The 16010-nt window shown below is 41.6% G+C and overlaps 1 protein-coding gene across 1 annotated transcript in view; it reads left to right on the forward strand.

The window, feature by feature from the left end:
• Positions 1–16010, forward strand: part of SCAPER (S-phase cyclin A associated protein in the ER) — a 310638-nt gene that overhangs the window by 257720 nt on the left and 36908 nt on the right. Inside the window, exons 24-25 of the mRNA XM_065411761.1 lie at positions 9879–10116; positions 12579–12728. Coding sequence (XP_065267833.1) covers positions 9879–10116; positions 12579–12728 — 388 coding nt within the window. The remainder of the gene's footprint in view (positions 1–9878; positions 10117–12578; positions 12729–16010) is intronic.

Raw genomic sequence — 16010 nt, forward strand, 5'->3', positions numbered from 1 at the left:
GGAAGGGTGAAGGGAAATAGAGGAAATATGTAGGGTGGGTGCAGGGACATGAGAAGGGAACACATGTAATATGGGGGGGGCACACAGAAAGAATAAGAGTAAGGGTTGGGGCCAGATCCTGTGTTGACCTACACTTTGTCTTGTTATTTACACCAGGGCAACATAGATGCTAAATGCTACTAAATCAGAAGGGTGACAATTTATACCCACTTTGCATTCATTTTGTGCTGTTTTAAATGGAGAATCTGGGTCAGTATCTTTTATCCATGTTAAATTTTAAAACACGCAACATTTGCTAGATTTTAATCACTTGAAGTTTTGAACATGGAAAAAAAACCTCTCCCCCACTGTGACGTTGCACTCTATATGATTTCATGAAAATATGCTAATGAGTGTAAATATAATGTAACTGGAATATGCTTCATGCAAAAGGTCTCTTGTGAGGTATCATTACAAAGCTTATAGTCTACTGAGTGTGGTCATCCTATTGTATAAATGTATCACTCTTGTATCTGAAACTAGAAATATGAAATATAACTCTGAGGTCCTATTATAGTTATTCAAAGTGTGGGCCATTAATGGTGGTTTGGAATCTTGATGGCTCCCATTAACCAGGACAATTGACTGTAGATGGCTCTGTTTTACTTGTAAGTCTTCCTGTATACCTGTGTGCTGGCAAGTGGGTAATGAAGTCTTACAGTGACGTGTGATCATGTCACCTGAACTGGAATCCATCTTTAATCTGGTGTTTTTCCATTTAGAAGGAGGGGTGGGAACCCAGAGAGGGACAAAGGATTCCTGCCTTATGCAAAAGATATATAAGTGGGTGGAACAGAACAAAGGGGGCAGCAATCATGAGAAATCCCCTAGCTACCACGTGAGCTGGAACCAGGGCTGTACCAGGGGAAAGGATTGTGCCCAGACTAGGAAGGCATCCAGTCTGTGATAGAAGCTTATTGAAACATCTGAGGGTGAGGTTTTATCTGTATTCAGTTTTCTTACTGTATTAGACATAGATTTGCGTGTTTTATTTTATTTTGCTTAGTAATTCACTTTGTTCTGTCTGCTATTACTTGGAACCACTTAAATCCTACTTTCTGTATTTAATAAAATGACTCTTTACTTATTAATTAACCCATAGTATGTATTAATACCTGCGGGGGCAAACAGCTGTGCATATCTCTCTATCAGTGTTATAGAGGGTGAACAATTCATGAGTTTACCCTGTGTAAGCTTTATACAGGGTAAAACGGATTTAAATGGGGTTTGGACCCCATTGGGAGTTGGACATCTGAGTGTTAAAGACAGGAACACTTCTGTTAGCTGCTTTCAGTTAAGTCTGCAGCTTTGGGGCATGTGGTTCAGACCCTGGGTCTGTGTTTGAGCAGACTGGCGTGTCTGTCTCAACAAGACAGGGTACTGGAGTCCCAAGCTGGCAGAGAAAGCAGGGGCAGAAGTAGTCTTGGCACATCAGTTGGCAGCCCCAAGGAGGTTTCTGTGATCCAACCTGTCACACCCACCATTCCCTTCCACTGTCCACTCCCCCATATCTCACCCAGGTATAACTGCCCACTCACTCATACCCTTGGGACTTGCTCAAGTATGCAAAGTGGAGAGGAGCTCCACTTTGATGCGCATCATAAGATCTGGTAGAAGAGATCCCTCCAGTGAACCTCCCACACCAACCTGATTTAAACCTTTGGTGCTTGTTCACAGCCCAAAATTATCACTAAAACAATGTGTTTCAGTAGAATCCAGCTGACATCAGACATTATACTGTCTACACAAAAATTTGACATCTTTAAAAATAACTCAAACATTAGAATATCTGGAAATGAACATGCAGGGGATCCAACTAGTTCTGCCCACCTCCCAGCCCTATCATCTATCATCACTCACTATCACTGCACCTGACTTCTACTGTCCACCCAAACCTAGCATTGCCCCGTAAAATGTGTGAAAATATATGCCAAGGTCAAAGTAACAAACTACTAGAAACTAAAACCCATTTCTTATTCAAAAGCTCCATTTCCAGTATACTATATTATAGCTATGTAATATATATATATATATTATATAATATATATATATAGCACTGACTTATACTCCAGCCGTGCAGAATATGCATTTTATTGTGGATATGCTTAAAGGGACATTATCAAAGTTAGTACATCCTAATTTTAACTTACCTGTAAAGCTGATTGTTATAGCTGGGTATATGCCACTTACTGCAGCTCAGTTGCTTTCCCTCTCTCTCTTCATCATAGTATTTCCTATGCACCTTACATATTCTAAGAAAATCTCGCCAGGACTGAGTCAATAAAAGTAAAAATAGCATTAGCTAATCTACTGGCTCCCCAGAAGCAAATTTATAATGAACTCCTCTATAGGGAAATAACTGCATGGGGCACTGTTTCTTTATGTCTGGGACCCTGGCTAAGTGTTAATTGTTTGTTTGTTTTCAATAGTTTAATGTATATTAATCAGTCATAGAAGGGTAGATATAAAAATAATATATAACTACTAAGATGGATTAATCAGGTATGTGAAATACATATTCTTAAAATCTTAATTAGCATCCTTTTAAGTTGACATAACAAATTATCATAAGAAACAATCCTATTTCTAAAACCATAATCATACCCTATATGTTTTCCAGTAATAATGAAACAAATGGTCTTTGCCAGAGAATTTTAAGAACTCACCATGATTTATTTCTGCTTAATAATACAAAAATTGACCCACATTTTCTTCAGTTACGAGCTCTGCTTTATTATGTTGTCTTGAGTTTGTGCTGTTAATTACATCCAAAGCTTGAGATAAGTTTCTTAGAAAAATGAGTAGCAGGTACAGTTCTGTTAATAAGCTCCTTATTTCACTCTCTAATGTGCTTCGAGATCCCACAAAAGAAAGAGCAGTAAAGGTACAACATATAGGAGTTGATTTCACAAGTAAAGTTATACAAGTATGTTGAAAAATCCCAAACATGAAGGCTGGGACATTTGTTACCAATTTGGAGTCACATTTTCTACCCAAGGAACAATAATTTTCTATTATAAACACAAACTCACATTGATACAGGGGTATCCATTTGTAACCTGGTGCTTTCTTATTCACTTTGGTTCTTCACTAGTAAATAATTAAGCATCAGCACAAGATGGTGGTGACCGAAAGCCTGACAGTTGTTCAGAGGCACATATGAAATCAGGTGCTGGTTTCAATCCACTTCTTAGCAGATAAATGTCCACATCACAAAAACTAATCTTAGATATTATTATCTGACACTCCTGTTGGCATCCTCCTAAAGTCAAAGGAATCACAATACCAGATCAGACCAGGGAAGTTCCTAACAGTGAGGACATTGTTATCCATATCAATAACTATTCCTTTTTTAATCCTTCTGAGGTCTTGTATATCTTGTGGCAGTGAGTTCCATGGTTGACTATTTGTTGTATCTAAATGTATTTCCTTTTATAAATTGTAATTGAAATTTCTTGACTTTCATTTTCATTTTTCTTTTATGAGAAAGGGTAAATAAATATACCCTTACCCAATTTACCTTTTCTATATCATTCATTGTTTTATATATATCTTGTATGTCCTCTCTTATTTGTAAACTTACTAATATTTTCAATCTCTTTTAATATTGAAGTCTCCCATGTGTCTATCATTTTAGATCCCCATCTATGTATCCCCTCTGTTTGATCCTTTTTTTTGTTGTTGTTGATGGGGTGACCAGAACTGACCACAGTATCTGAGGTGAAGAACTGCTATTAATTTTTGTAATGACATAATATTTTAATACTATTTTTATTAAATCCTAGCACTGGATTGTTGTTTTGACTGCCACTGCACATTAAGCAGAGGTTTTCACTGAGCTCTCTCAGGGTATGTCTACACTACGAGAGTAGTTCGATTTTACTTAAATCGAATATGTGGAATCGATATTACAAAGTCGAACGTGTGTATCCACACTAAGGGCAGTAATTCAACTTTGTGAGTCCACACTAACGGGGCAAGCGTCGACATTGGAAGCGGTGCACGGTGGGCAGCTATCCCACAGTTCCCGCAGTCCCCATTGCCCATTGGAATTCTGGGTCGAGCCCCCAATGCCTGCTGGGGAAAAAAATGTGTCGAGGGTGGTTTTGGGTAACTGTCGTCATCCAACCGTCACTCCCGCCCTCCCTCCCTGAAAGCGCCGGCGGGCAATCATTTCGCGCGCTTTTCTGGTGAGTGACAGCGCGGACGCCACAGCACTGCGAGCATGGAGCCCGCTGCGACCATCGCTGCAGTTATGGCCGTTGTCAACACCTCGCACCTTATCGTCCACCTTTTCCAGAGGCAGATGCTGAGAAATCGGGCGAGGAGGCTACGGCATCGCGGTGAGGACATGAAGTCTGAGAGTGGCACAGACCTCTCGCAAAGCACGGGACCCCACGCCGTGAACATCATGGTGGCAATTCTGGGCCCGGGAAACAAGCACGGACTGGTGGGACCGCATAGTGCTGCAGGTCTGGGATGAATCACAGTGGCTGCGAAACTTTCGGATGCGGAAGGGAACTTTCCTGGAACTTTGTGAGCTGCTGTCCCCTGCCCTGAAGCGCAAGGACACCCGGATGCGAGCAGCCCTGACTGTCCAGAAGCGAGTGGCCATAGCCCTCTGGAAGCTTGCAACGCCAGACAGCTACCGGTCAGTCGCGAACTACTTTGGCGTGGGCAAATCTACCGTGGGGGTTGCTGTGATGCAAGTAGCCAACGCAATCGTTGAGCTACTGCTGTCAATGGTAGTGACCCTTGGAAACGTGCAGGTCATCATAGATGGCTTCACCACGATGGGATTCCCAAACTGCGGTGGGGCTATAGATGGAACTCACATCCCTATCCTGGGACCGGACCACCAGGCCAGCCAGTACATTAACCGAAAGGGCTACTTTTCAATGGTGCTGCAAGCACTGGTGGACCATAGGGGACGTTTTACAAACATCAACGTCGGATGGCCGGGCAAGGTTCATGACGCTCGTGTTTTCAGGAACTCTGGTCTGTTTAGACGGCTGCAGGAAGGTATTTACTTCCCGGACCACAAAATAACTCTTGGGGATGTGGAGATGCCTATAGTGATCCTCGGGGACCCAGCCTACCCGTTAATGCCCTGGCTCATGAAGCCCTATACAGGCGCCCTGGACACTGAAAAAGAACTCTTCAACTACCGTCTGAGCAAGTGCAGAATGGTGGTGGAGTGTGCTTTTGGACGTCTGAAGGGGAGATGGAGAAGCTTACTGACTCGCTCTGATCTCAGCGAAACCAATATCCTCATTGTTATTGCAGCTTGCTGTGGGCTCCACAATCTCTGTGAGAGCAAGGGGGAGACCTTTATGGCGGGGTGGGAGGTTGAGGCAAATAGCCTGGCTGCTGATTACGCCCAGCCAGACAGCCGTGCGATTAGAAGAGCCCAGCGGGACGCGCTGTGCATCCAGGAGGCTTTGAAAGCTAGGTTCCTCAGTGAGCAGGGTAACCTGTGACTATTAACTTTGTTTAAAGAGAAGCTGAACCTGCCCCCGTTTCTTTACCCAGTTTATGTTGACTATCCTCTGCAGCTACATACCCCGTCCCCCCCCTTCCAACACACGTTTAAAAATAAAAAAAATGGAACTTTGTTAATGAACACCGTTTTCTTTATTACGGGTTTCGCGGTAAAGGGTTGAAACTGGGACGCAGACTGTGGTGGGGAGTGGTCGTAGTGATGAAAAGAACGCTTATAAACTCGAGGAATGACAGGCTCCTGCTCCTAGAGCGGTCAGCAGTGGTGGACTGGTTGTTTCAACGGAGCCTGCCACCCCTCCTTTTCGGGACTCTGTGTGTGGGGGCTATGTGACTTTGTGGCGGGGGAGGACGCTGCTGCATGGCTCTGTGATCCAGGATAAGGACCGCTGCATAAGATCTCTAACCGCCCTCCCCCGCCACAAACTCACATAGCCCCCCCCCCACACAGAACATGAAAACCACCTCCCAGACTGACCAGGGTGCCTAGTGACTGCAATGTGTGTGTGACCTGCTGCTGAACATGCCCCCCTGTCTGTACCCTGGTAAAGGTGACTGTCCTGTCCAATTACCAACCCCCTTCCCCCCCTTCAAACACACTGTCCTCTAAAAGAACATGATGGAAACAGTAATTAACAGAAACGTATTTTTTATTAGCAACTAAACAGTTAGGGGATGAAACTGGGCCGGGGGCTTGGGTGAGGCGGGAAGGAAAGGACTTTTCAAATTTTGGGGAATGAGAGCCTTCTGTTACTTGAGCAGTCTGCAGGGGTGGAGTGACAGTTTTCACGGCCCCTGCCGCCCCTCCTTCTTGGGACTTTGGGTGAGGGGGGGATGGGACTTTGTGGCGGGGGAGGGCGGTTAGAGATAGACTGCAGCGGGGCTCTGTCCTCCTACCTCCGGTCCTGCAGAACATCCACAAGGCGCCGGAGCGTGTCCGTTTGCTCCCTCATTAGTCCAAGCAGCGTTTGAGTCGCCTGCTGGTCTTCCTGATGCCACCTCTCCTCCCGTTCGCTGTGTGATCGATGGTACTGCGACATGTTCTCCCTCCACTGGGTCTGCTGGGCCGCCTCGGCTCGGGAGCAGCCCATAAGTTCTGAGAACATGTCGTCCCGTGTCCTTTTCTTTCTCCGCCTAATCTGCGCCAGCCTCTGGGAGGGGGATGCCAGGGTAGGTCGGGAGACAGTCGCAGCTGTGGGATGGGAAAAAGGGAGTGAATTCCTCACAAAGATAATTTTTTGTGAACAATGAACATAGTCTTTCTCTGTGAACAAGACCATGCACAGCACCTATCACATGCGCACTCAGGACAAGGTCGAATTTTCGGCCTTCGCATTCAGTGCCTGGGGTCTTGCACTGAAGATCAGACAAGCGGGGCAGGACAGCGGAATTCGGGTAGCAGGCTGACATGGTAAGCTGTAGACTTTTGGCTGCTTAAAACTTAAATTATAGCAGTGCCCTCCTTTCACGTTCAAAGCAATACTCCTAGCGTTGGCCAGTTCCTGCTGCCGGCAATCCGGCAAGCATGAACTCTGCCCTTGTCCCACCCCCTCGCGGCTGTCCCCGGGAAAGATCCCTGTATGCTGCCCCTCTCCCGCCTCCACCGCGTGGCTGTAAACCGCCGGTTACAGTTCTGTAAAGGAACAGGCAAGCAGTCCCAACAGTAACATTCCCCTAATTCTAAGCAGGTCACCATGAGCGACATCACTCTGCTGAGGATTTCTGGGACAGAGAAAGACCGCATGCTGCGTGAAAGCCAGCAAAAACCAGGGCCGTATGCCGCCATGCTCTGCAAGGCAATGATCCCAGAGTACTTGATGATAGCCTGTCGTGGAAAAGTTTCCTACCACGGAGGACACAATAAGGCCGCTCTCCCCAGGAACCTCATGCAAAGGCTTTCCAATTACCTCCAGGAGAGCTTCGTGGAGATGTCCCATGAGGATTTCAGCTCTATCCCCGGACATATAGACCTTCTTTTCCAGTAGCTGCACTGGCAAGGACTAAAAAGTAGAGCGCCTAGGGCAAACTAATCATGATAAACTGGACATTGTTAGATTCTTTTGCAGTAGTTGCACTACCAAGGACTAAAACGTGAAGCGCCTAGGGCAAACTAATCATGAAAAACCCATTGTTAATATTGTTAATATTCCTGTTCTGTTCAAAATAAATGTTTACATGTTTTAAACACTTACCGACTGATCCTTCCCCTGATTCTGGGTCCGGGTTAACGCCTGGGGACGGTTGGTAGGGGATCTCTGTGAGGGTGATGAAGAGATCCTGGCTGTCGGGGAAACCAGCGTTGTAAGCGCTGTCGACTGCCTCATCCTCCTCATCTCCTTCCTCATCTTCCCCGTCTGCTAACATCTCCGAGGAAGCGGCCGTCGACAATATCCCATCCTCAGAGTCCACGGTCAGTGGTGGGGTAGTGGTGGTGGCCGCACCTAGAATGGAATGCAGTGCCTCGTAGAAACGGCATGTCTGGGGCTGGGATCCGGAGCGTCCGTTTGCCTCTTTGGTCTTCTGGTAGCCTTGTCTCAGCTCCTTGATTTTCAGACGGCACTGCGTTGCATCCCGGCTGTATCCTCTCTCTGTCATGGCTTTTGAGATCTTCTCGTAGATCTTTGCGTTCCGTCTTTTCGAGCGCAGCTCCGAAAGCACGGACTCATCGCCCCACACAGCGATCAGATCCAAGACTTCCCGATCAGTCCATGCTGGGGCCCTCTTTCTATTCTGGGATTGCATGGTCACCTCTGCTGGAGAGCTCTGCATCGTTGCCAGTGCTGATGAGCTCGCCACGATGTCCAAACAGGAAATGAGATTCAAACTGCCCAGACAGGAAAAGGAATTTAAATTTTCCCGGGGCTTTTCCTGTGTGGCTGGTCAGAGCATCCGAGCTCAGACTGCTGTCCAGAGCGTCAACAGAGTGGTGCACTGTGGGATAGCTCCCGGAGCTATTAGCGTCGATTTCCATCCACACCTACCCTAATTCGACATGGCCATGTCGAATTTAGCACTACTCCCCTCGTTGGGGAGGAGTACAGAAATCGAATTTGAGACCTCTATGTCGAACTAAATAGCTTCGTTGTGTGGACGGGTGCAGGGTTAATTCGATTTAACGCTGCTAAATTTGACATAATCTCCTAGTGTAGACCAGGCCTCAGTGTAAGGTTCAGTACTTTTCCTTAGGGGTTAAATTTAGAACTTTGCAGCATGGATGATTAGTTCAAATAATCTCTTCCAATATGCATTACCTTATATTTGTCAGTGTTTAATTGCATCCAGCGTCCTGCTGTCCATTAGGTCTCTTCTGGAGTTTTCATAGTCTTCTCTAATAATGACTGTCCTAAATACATTTGTTTCACCTGCAGATTTTATCACTTCACTGTTACACCCTCTTTTCCACAGTATTAAGTATGTGAAACAACACCAGTTCTGATATAGATCAGTAAGAAAACTCACTGTTAACCATTTTCCCTATTGAAAATTGACCATTTACTCCTACTCTCTGTTTTCTCTTTCTTTGTAATTGCAGAACTTTCACCCCAAGACTATTTAGTTTCCTCAGTAGACTCTTATGGGGGGCTATGTCTAAGGCTTTTTAAAAGTTCAGATTAATTAAATCTGTCAGTTTTCTTTTAACCATAGATTTTTGCATCCACAAGAGATTCTGGTAGATTGAAGAAGCATGGTTTTCCTTTACACAAGTTGTACTAGTTTATCCTTTTTCCTTAGGTTTTGCTACCCTGCAGTCTTCTAATATAGTAGCTGATTTTAATAAGAGGCTGCATATTTTTGTTTGCAGCTCACCCATTTCATTCTTAAATTCCTTCAGAACTCTCCGATGAATATCATCTGGTCCTGGTATCTTGTTGCTATTTAATATATCAGTTTGTTCCAGCCACCATCTCTTTGTCAGTTAAGGTGGTGATGGTCCCAAGGGAGTTCCTCCGCCAGCCATTGTCATAAAGAAACTGACCTGGAGCCCAGGGATGTAGGCTAAATATATGTATGAGAGGTGTGCAAGGAGCTACTACGATCAAACTGGTCATAACTTTCAAGCTATGGAGTTCCTGTCTGGTATCACACTGGTAAGAACCTAGGAGTGGAATTAGAGATCAATATCTTCGGAGAAAGATACTTAAAGATAGGTGTATAATTATCTAGAGAGACTTAGGGTATATTGTCAAACATTTTGTGGAAATACTATGGTTTCCTGACATCATATAGACATCAGATTTTTTCATGTTTAACTGTTTGCTTGTTTTCTTCCATTTGAGACATTAAAAATGTTAGCTCTTGTGGTAGTTTTCGTTTTAGACAGTTTAATGTTTCTTTGGCAGGTCTTGGCCCATATTTGACAATACACGTCAGGATCCCACAGGGCTAACTGCAGTTCTTCGGACTACGGATCTAGTTGGAGTCTTGCATATGCTGTACTGTATTCTTTTCCATGGCACAATCTCAGATCCAAACATGGCAAGTCCTAAAGAGAGTTATACAGAGAACACGATCCAGGTTGCTATTCAGAGTTTACGCTTCTTCAATAGCTTCGCAGTTCTTGATCTGCCAGCTTTTCAGGTAACAATTTTTGCTTCTTTAACTTATGCTTAAAATTAGAACATATATTGTTGTGTACATTTTCTTTTAATTTAGCCAAACACATATAACTGTATTTAAAATTAACTTGAGGAAGAGTCACAAATGAAATAAATACACTTTGGTCTTATTTCTGCATGCATAGAATTGCTATTTGCTAATGTTATTTCCATTGTCTAACTATGGGAAATAATAAATGCAATCTATTTTTTTATTATAAGGCAGACATACAGAACACACAAACTAAACTGAATATACAACATTACCATTTTTGTTCCACTGGTTTTGAGGGTGACCAGTATGTTATATATCAATTCTAATCTCCTGTGTTAAAAGCTTGCAAACCTTCTGTGCCAAAAAACAGCTATTATTTTTCTTTTCGGAATGGGAAATGGCTTACTTCTATGATATTTTGAGCTGCTTAGGTGCCTTGAGTTGATGGCTGCATCCCTAGATCACACTGTGTTTAAATGTGACTTGCCACTTACTTGAATTTAAGATGGTACAACGCAGCTAGAAAAATACTATCTTTTAAAATTCCTCAGGAAAAAAACATTCAAATTTGGCAGATGGGAAGTATATCAAATGAAGTTTTTATGTATAATGTATACAACTAATAGTCCTGATCTTACAAGTAGTTCTGTGCAGGAAGACCCCTTCATCCACATGGATCCAGTTGCAGGACCAAGGCCACTCTGTTGGGAGGGACAAATTTCCCAAAAGTAGAAGTTATTTCATATGTAAACATTGTAATATCTTAGGGCTGACAATGCAGTAAAAAATGTAATTTCAGTTCAACAAAGCATTTGCTTACCTGCTTTGCTGAATTGGGGTGATAGTATTGTTTTGATGGACAGAATCACTGTTCCAATCTTAGTAACTACTTGTCTCCATCTATTAATGTTAACTATTTAGTTAATGTTAAAAAGGCAGCACACACCTGAAACACATTATTGTCCCTCCCGACACTTAGGAACTGTAGCAGACTATAAGGCAGGAAAGAAAGAAAACATAGTTTATGTGCTGCCTGATGATTATTAGCTCTCAGGAATAGTTTTATCATGTAATAGTAAGACTATAGAACAGTTTTCTGATTAAAAGAAGAGGTTCACTTGTGGCACAGTATGAATTAATTTCAGCACAGATAATCCCCTGGCTCATGGGTGTGTACGTCATTTAACATGACAGTCTAACAATTGAAAGATGGTAGTGAGAAACAATACACAGGATACTGAATTACTATTAATTCAGGCTAAAGAGGAAGCATAGTTTCCTTGAAAAATTAGTTTAACTTTTATACACAAACTCATGTGCCCCTTGGCCTGTTGTTATCAGGGAAGGTTAAACACAGAGCATTAGGTCACAGCATGCATGGACATGACTAATTAAATAAGGGCTGGACCCAAAAACATATTGCTACATGATGTAAAGTAGCAAATAGATACTATATTATGTTTTGAAGCTTGAAAGTATAACAACTTATTGGGGGTATTAACTATGGAGATGGAAGATATCCATTGCTGGTTTTTTAAAACAAAAATTCCATTTTTCTGGGCTGAACTTTGATTATGTTAAAACCTAACTCTAGCACACTTAGATTTATGTACATATAGTCCACACAGACTAGAAGATATGAAATAAAGAAAACTTTCAGATGAAAGATATTTTCCCACAGGCCTGAGCTGTTGTTTCATTAGAGTTAGTAGACTGTCATGCTCATTCCTTATGCTTCAGTTTTCCCCTTTGACCTTATGTCGCTCTGTCTGTTTGACATGTTTATTAAATAGAGGCTGTAGGCTGCACAGATAAAATCTAATTCTCCTGAATCTCCACACTGCAGCAATTTGCCTACTTTCAGAAAGTATCCCCCCAAAAAATTGCAGCTGATGGTTGTCTTATTTTGAATGTTTCCAACTTTTGAAAATGTTTGTTTGAAAAGTTATTAGTTATTATTTATCTTTCTTTTCCGTTCAGAATACACAGATATTAATGAGAAATGTATTTTGCTCTTTTGCAAAAATTGGGAATGATTTGTTTTCCTTTGCTTATTACTGAGAATTATTATTAGTATTAAGTTTTCCCGGAACATGTTCTGCATATTTAATGAAATTGGCTACTTAATGCTAACAGAATGCCAAGTGAGAAGAATCCAAATTTTTCTTTGCCCATTTAAAAATAAAATTCAGTTTTATTTACAGTGGCATTTATCATATTAATTAACATCCTACTGATAAGTTGATGAAAAAATTAAGGAGGGGAGAGGGGCAGGGGTTCATTTGGCATTTTTTTACCACGACCATTATACAATCAAAAGTATAACCAAAATCTTACTTGAATACTTTCTGATAACATTGAAAAGTATGTGATTTGTAGTTTCAACTCTCATTTGTTTCAGTTAGTCCCTATAATATATTGCTAGGTTATGATTTCATATTTTCTGTCAGTCTATTGTAGGTGCTGAGGGACTTTCTCTTGCATTCCGTCATATTATCAGCTCTTTGCTGTGGTACTGTTCTCAGCATACCTGTGAAGGACTGCTACATGAAGTCATTGTTTGTGTTGGGTATTTTACTGTCAACCATCCAGATAATCAGGTAAGGAAATCAGAAAATGTGTTTGGGATTATCGTGCACATGTTTAGGCCCTGATCTTGAAATACTTAATTATGTGAGTAGTGCCATTGTGTGTAAATTTATGTACATACATAAGCATCTGTAAGATAGGAGCCTAAGTTTTGTATTAGGACGAAAGACTAAATGAGGAATGTAAAGGGGGACATCATTCTTTTTGGCATTTATTTATTTTTTATGGTTGGTACTCCTATGCTTGAGATACTCATAGCACTGACCAGCCATAGTTAGGCTTGGTCACTGCCAAAACAGGACTGTTGACAAGTATGTTTTTCATGTCCACAAGGGTGTTATATCTTAGGTTCATATATTTTCCTTTTATCCTTTCCTATTGGATAGACGTTTGTACCAGAGAGAAGGCCAAATTCTACCTTTAGATATATGCAAATGCAAATCTCCTGGACGCCAATAAGAGCTGTGCATGCATATCTGAGAATAGAATTTATCCCTTGTTCTTCATTCTTCTATTAATTTTAACCTTTCTATTTGTACTAAATTATATTAATAGTGCACTGGTCTCTCTGATTCCTACGGGAATGACTCTTACATTCTGCTTTAGTTGCAAAACATAACCTGATATTACAACATTGGAAATCCCCTTCAACTTCCTGGACACTGCGGTCCACAGCTATAATGGACTCCCAGAACTCACACTCTAGAAAGAACTGCTTACAAAATAATCAGGATGCAAAACTTTGAGGATATTTGGATTCAGGGTATACCAGTGTGTAAATCAGGGCAAAACTTCGCCCTTGCTCTTTATTTTTGAATACTTGGACCTGACTGTGTATGTGTACATAGAAATTGTATTATGTCGCATTATTCTTTGATATTATTCGGTTATATGGTATATTTTACATTGTCATTTGCCTTATTACTCCTTTATGTCTGTTTCTGCTATGCCCCTTTTCCGTTAAACTATTTTATTCAGAATTAGAAGTTTAATCCCCTCCATAAATTGAAGAGCAGATGTAAGTGAATGTTTCAACTTGTCAGTATACGTTTAAAAAAAAACAAAAAACCTTTTGAACTATGACGGTAGGGCTGTCAACTTCAATTTGAACATTGTAATATCTTAGGGCTGACAATGCAGTAAAAAATGTAATTTCAGCGGTTTTGGCCACAGCTTCAGAGAAACTGCTGCAGCCCTGCTACCGTGTGAAGCCAAATCCTAATTCAGGATCCAAAAGTTGCCTGGCACTGCTCCCTCAGAAAACTGACTCCAAGAATGGTCCTGTGTTTTGCAGGGCTAATGTTAAGTAACTTTTGGAACTTGAATCGGGATTAGACTCCATTGAAGCAGAAATCGAGAAGTCCTGTGGAGACACTGCTCTTTCACACAGACTGCCTGCAGGTGGTATTTTTGTAATGCGTTCATTTTGAGAGCGGAGTGGTATTGCTGAGCTTTCCAGATTACCACTGCAGTATAACTGGTCTTGGTATACAGAAGTGCCAGTGAACTCCATCTTCCTTTTCTCTCCACTTCAAGAATTCTTTTTTTGGCTCACAAGTATAAACAGATGTGATCCATTGGAAAAGGGACATGCACCATTAATGTGCCAGTAATAGCACAGAAGAGGAACTTCTTTCCAGAGATGTCAGTTGTAGTGCTCTGTAGTGCCCATCGCTGTTTAGATTTGTGCCCTAGGGCAAAGGTCCACCAGCTTGTGAGCAGGCACTATGCCATCCTAGCAGATGGCTATGGTGAGTAGGTAGCCAAGAGATAAAATATGTGCATAAATGTGTTTGTCTGAGGGCATGATTCCCAGCTGGTAATGTTGCAGTCTGTCTAAATCTTCAGCATCTGCACTTGTGGTTAAAGTCATGTGCCATCACTAATCTACCTTTGAACTGGATTAAATTTGAGGATTAATAAATAACTTTTTCACCTACATAAAACAATTTTAGGTCCTTGCTAAAATAAGCACAGTGCTGGTCAGGCGGTAGAGGCAGTGTACATAGTGGACTGCTTTGGTGTCACTTCTTCAAGCTATTTATTTTTGTTAGAGATATGCAAAATTAAGGGTCATTTTGTGAGCATTTCACTCATAAAAATGGCAATTTTCATTTAATGCTTTGCAAATTTTTTTGCAAAAATCAGTTTTCTCAAGCAAAAACATGTTTCCACCCTGTTCACAATTTGTTGAAGACTATCAAGATCCCACCCACCTTTTAAAACCACCATGTTTCACCCTTCAGCCTGTGGCATAATAATTATGAGATCTCCAACTAGATGGGATACAAGTTTTATTTTTATGTCATAGAATCTGGTAATTTGTTATTTAATTTTTTTTAAATCCACATGTATTTTAAATGGTCAAATTTTGCTCCTTAGAGAAACTAGATATTCATGCCTCCTGGTCTGTTTTAATCTAAAGAAAAGAAAAAACTAATCTCTGGGTCAATTTGATTCTCTTTCCTTCTGTAGGACCATTCATGTAGGCTCAAATAAGTAGCATTTATTTTCCTCAAGTTGGACCCTTCGGGTTTTAACACCTTTTCAGAAAGTTACATGCCTGTATTGTGAGGATAAGGGCAATAATTGAGTTTCTCTTTTACACTGTTGAAGCATAGACTGTCTCTGGCCAACTAGTAATAAATTCAGGTACCGAACAGGCACTGGGATTTGCGTGCAACTGTTATTTTCGTATGCTAATAGTGCTGTGATTCCCAGTATTGAAGTGATGCCTTCCATGATACAGGAAGTGCTACTGGTTCATTTATTACCACTATAATGTTAGTTCCTGGACTTTCTGTTTTTACATTGAACATTTGTGCAATGCTAGTTTTAAAAAAATGAGTATATTCCTGAAGCAGAAGCCAAATAACAAATGCTCTAGAACAGTAAACATTAGCCTCCTTAAAAATGCTGAAGTGTTGTAAGTAAGACACAAGAAGTAATTCTTCTGCTCTACTCTGCATTGATTAGACCTCAACTGGAGTATTGTGCCCAGTTTCAGGAAAAAATGCGGACAAATTGGAGAAAGTCCAAAGAGCAACAAAAATGATGAAAGGTCTAGAAAGCATTACCTTATGAGAGAAGATTGAAAAAATTGGGTATGTTTAGTCTGGAGAAGAGAAGACTAAGGGGCTTACATTGTAGCAAGGGTGGTTTAGGTTGGCCATTAGGAAAGACTTTCTAACTGTCAGGATAGTAAAGCACTGGAATAAATTGCCTAGGAAGGTTGTGGAAACTCTGTCATTGGAGATTTAAAGGCAGGTTAGACAAACACCTGTCAGGGATGG

Source organism: Emys orbicularis, chromosome 10 (assembly GCF_028017835.1).
Source record: "Emys orbicularis isolate rEmyOrb1 chromosome 10, rEmyOrb1.hap1, whole genome shotgun sequence".
Classification (NCBI taxonomy): domain Eukaryota; kingdom Metazoa; phylum Chordata; order Testudines; family Emydidae; genus Emys; species Emys orbicularis.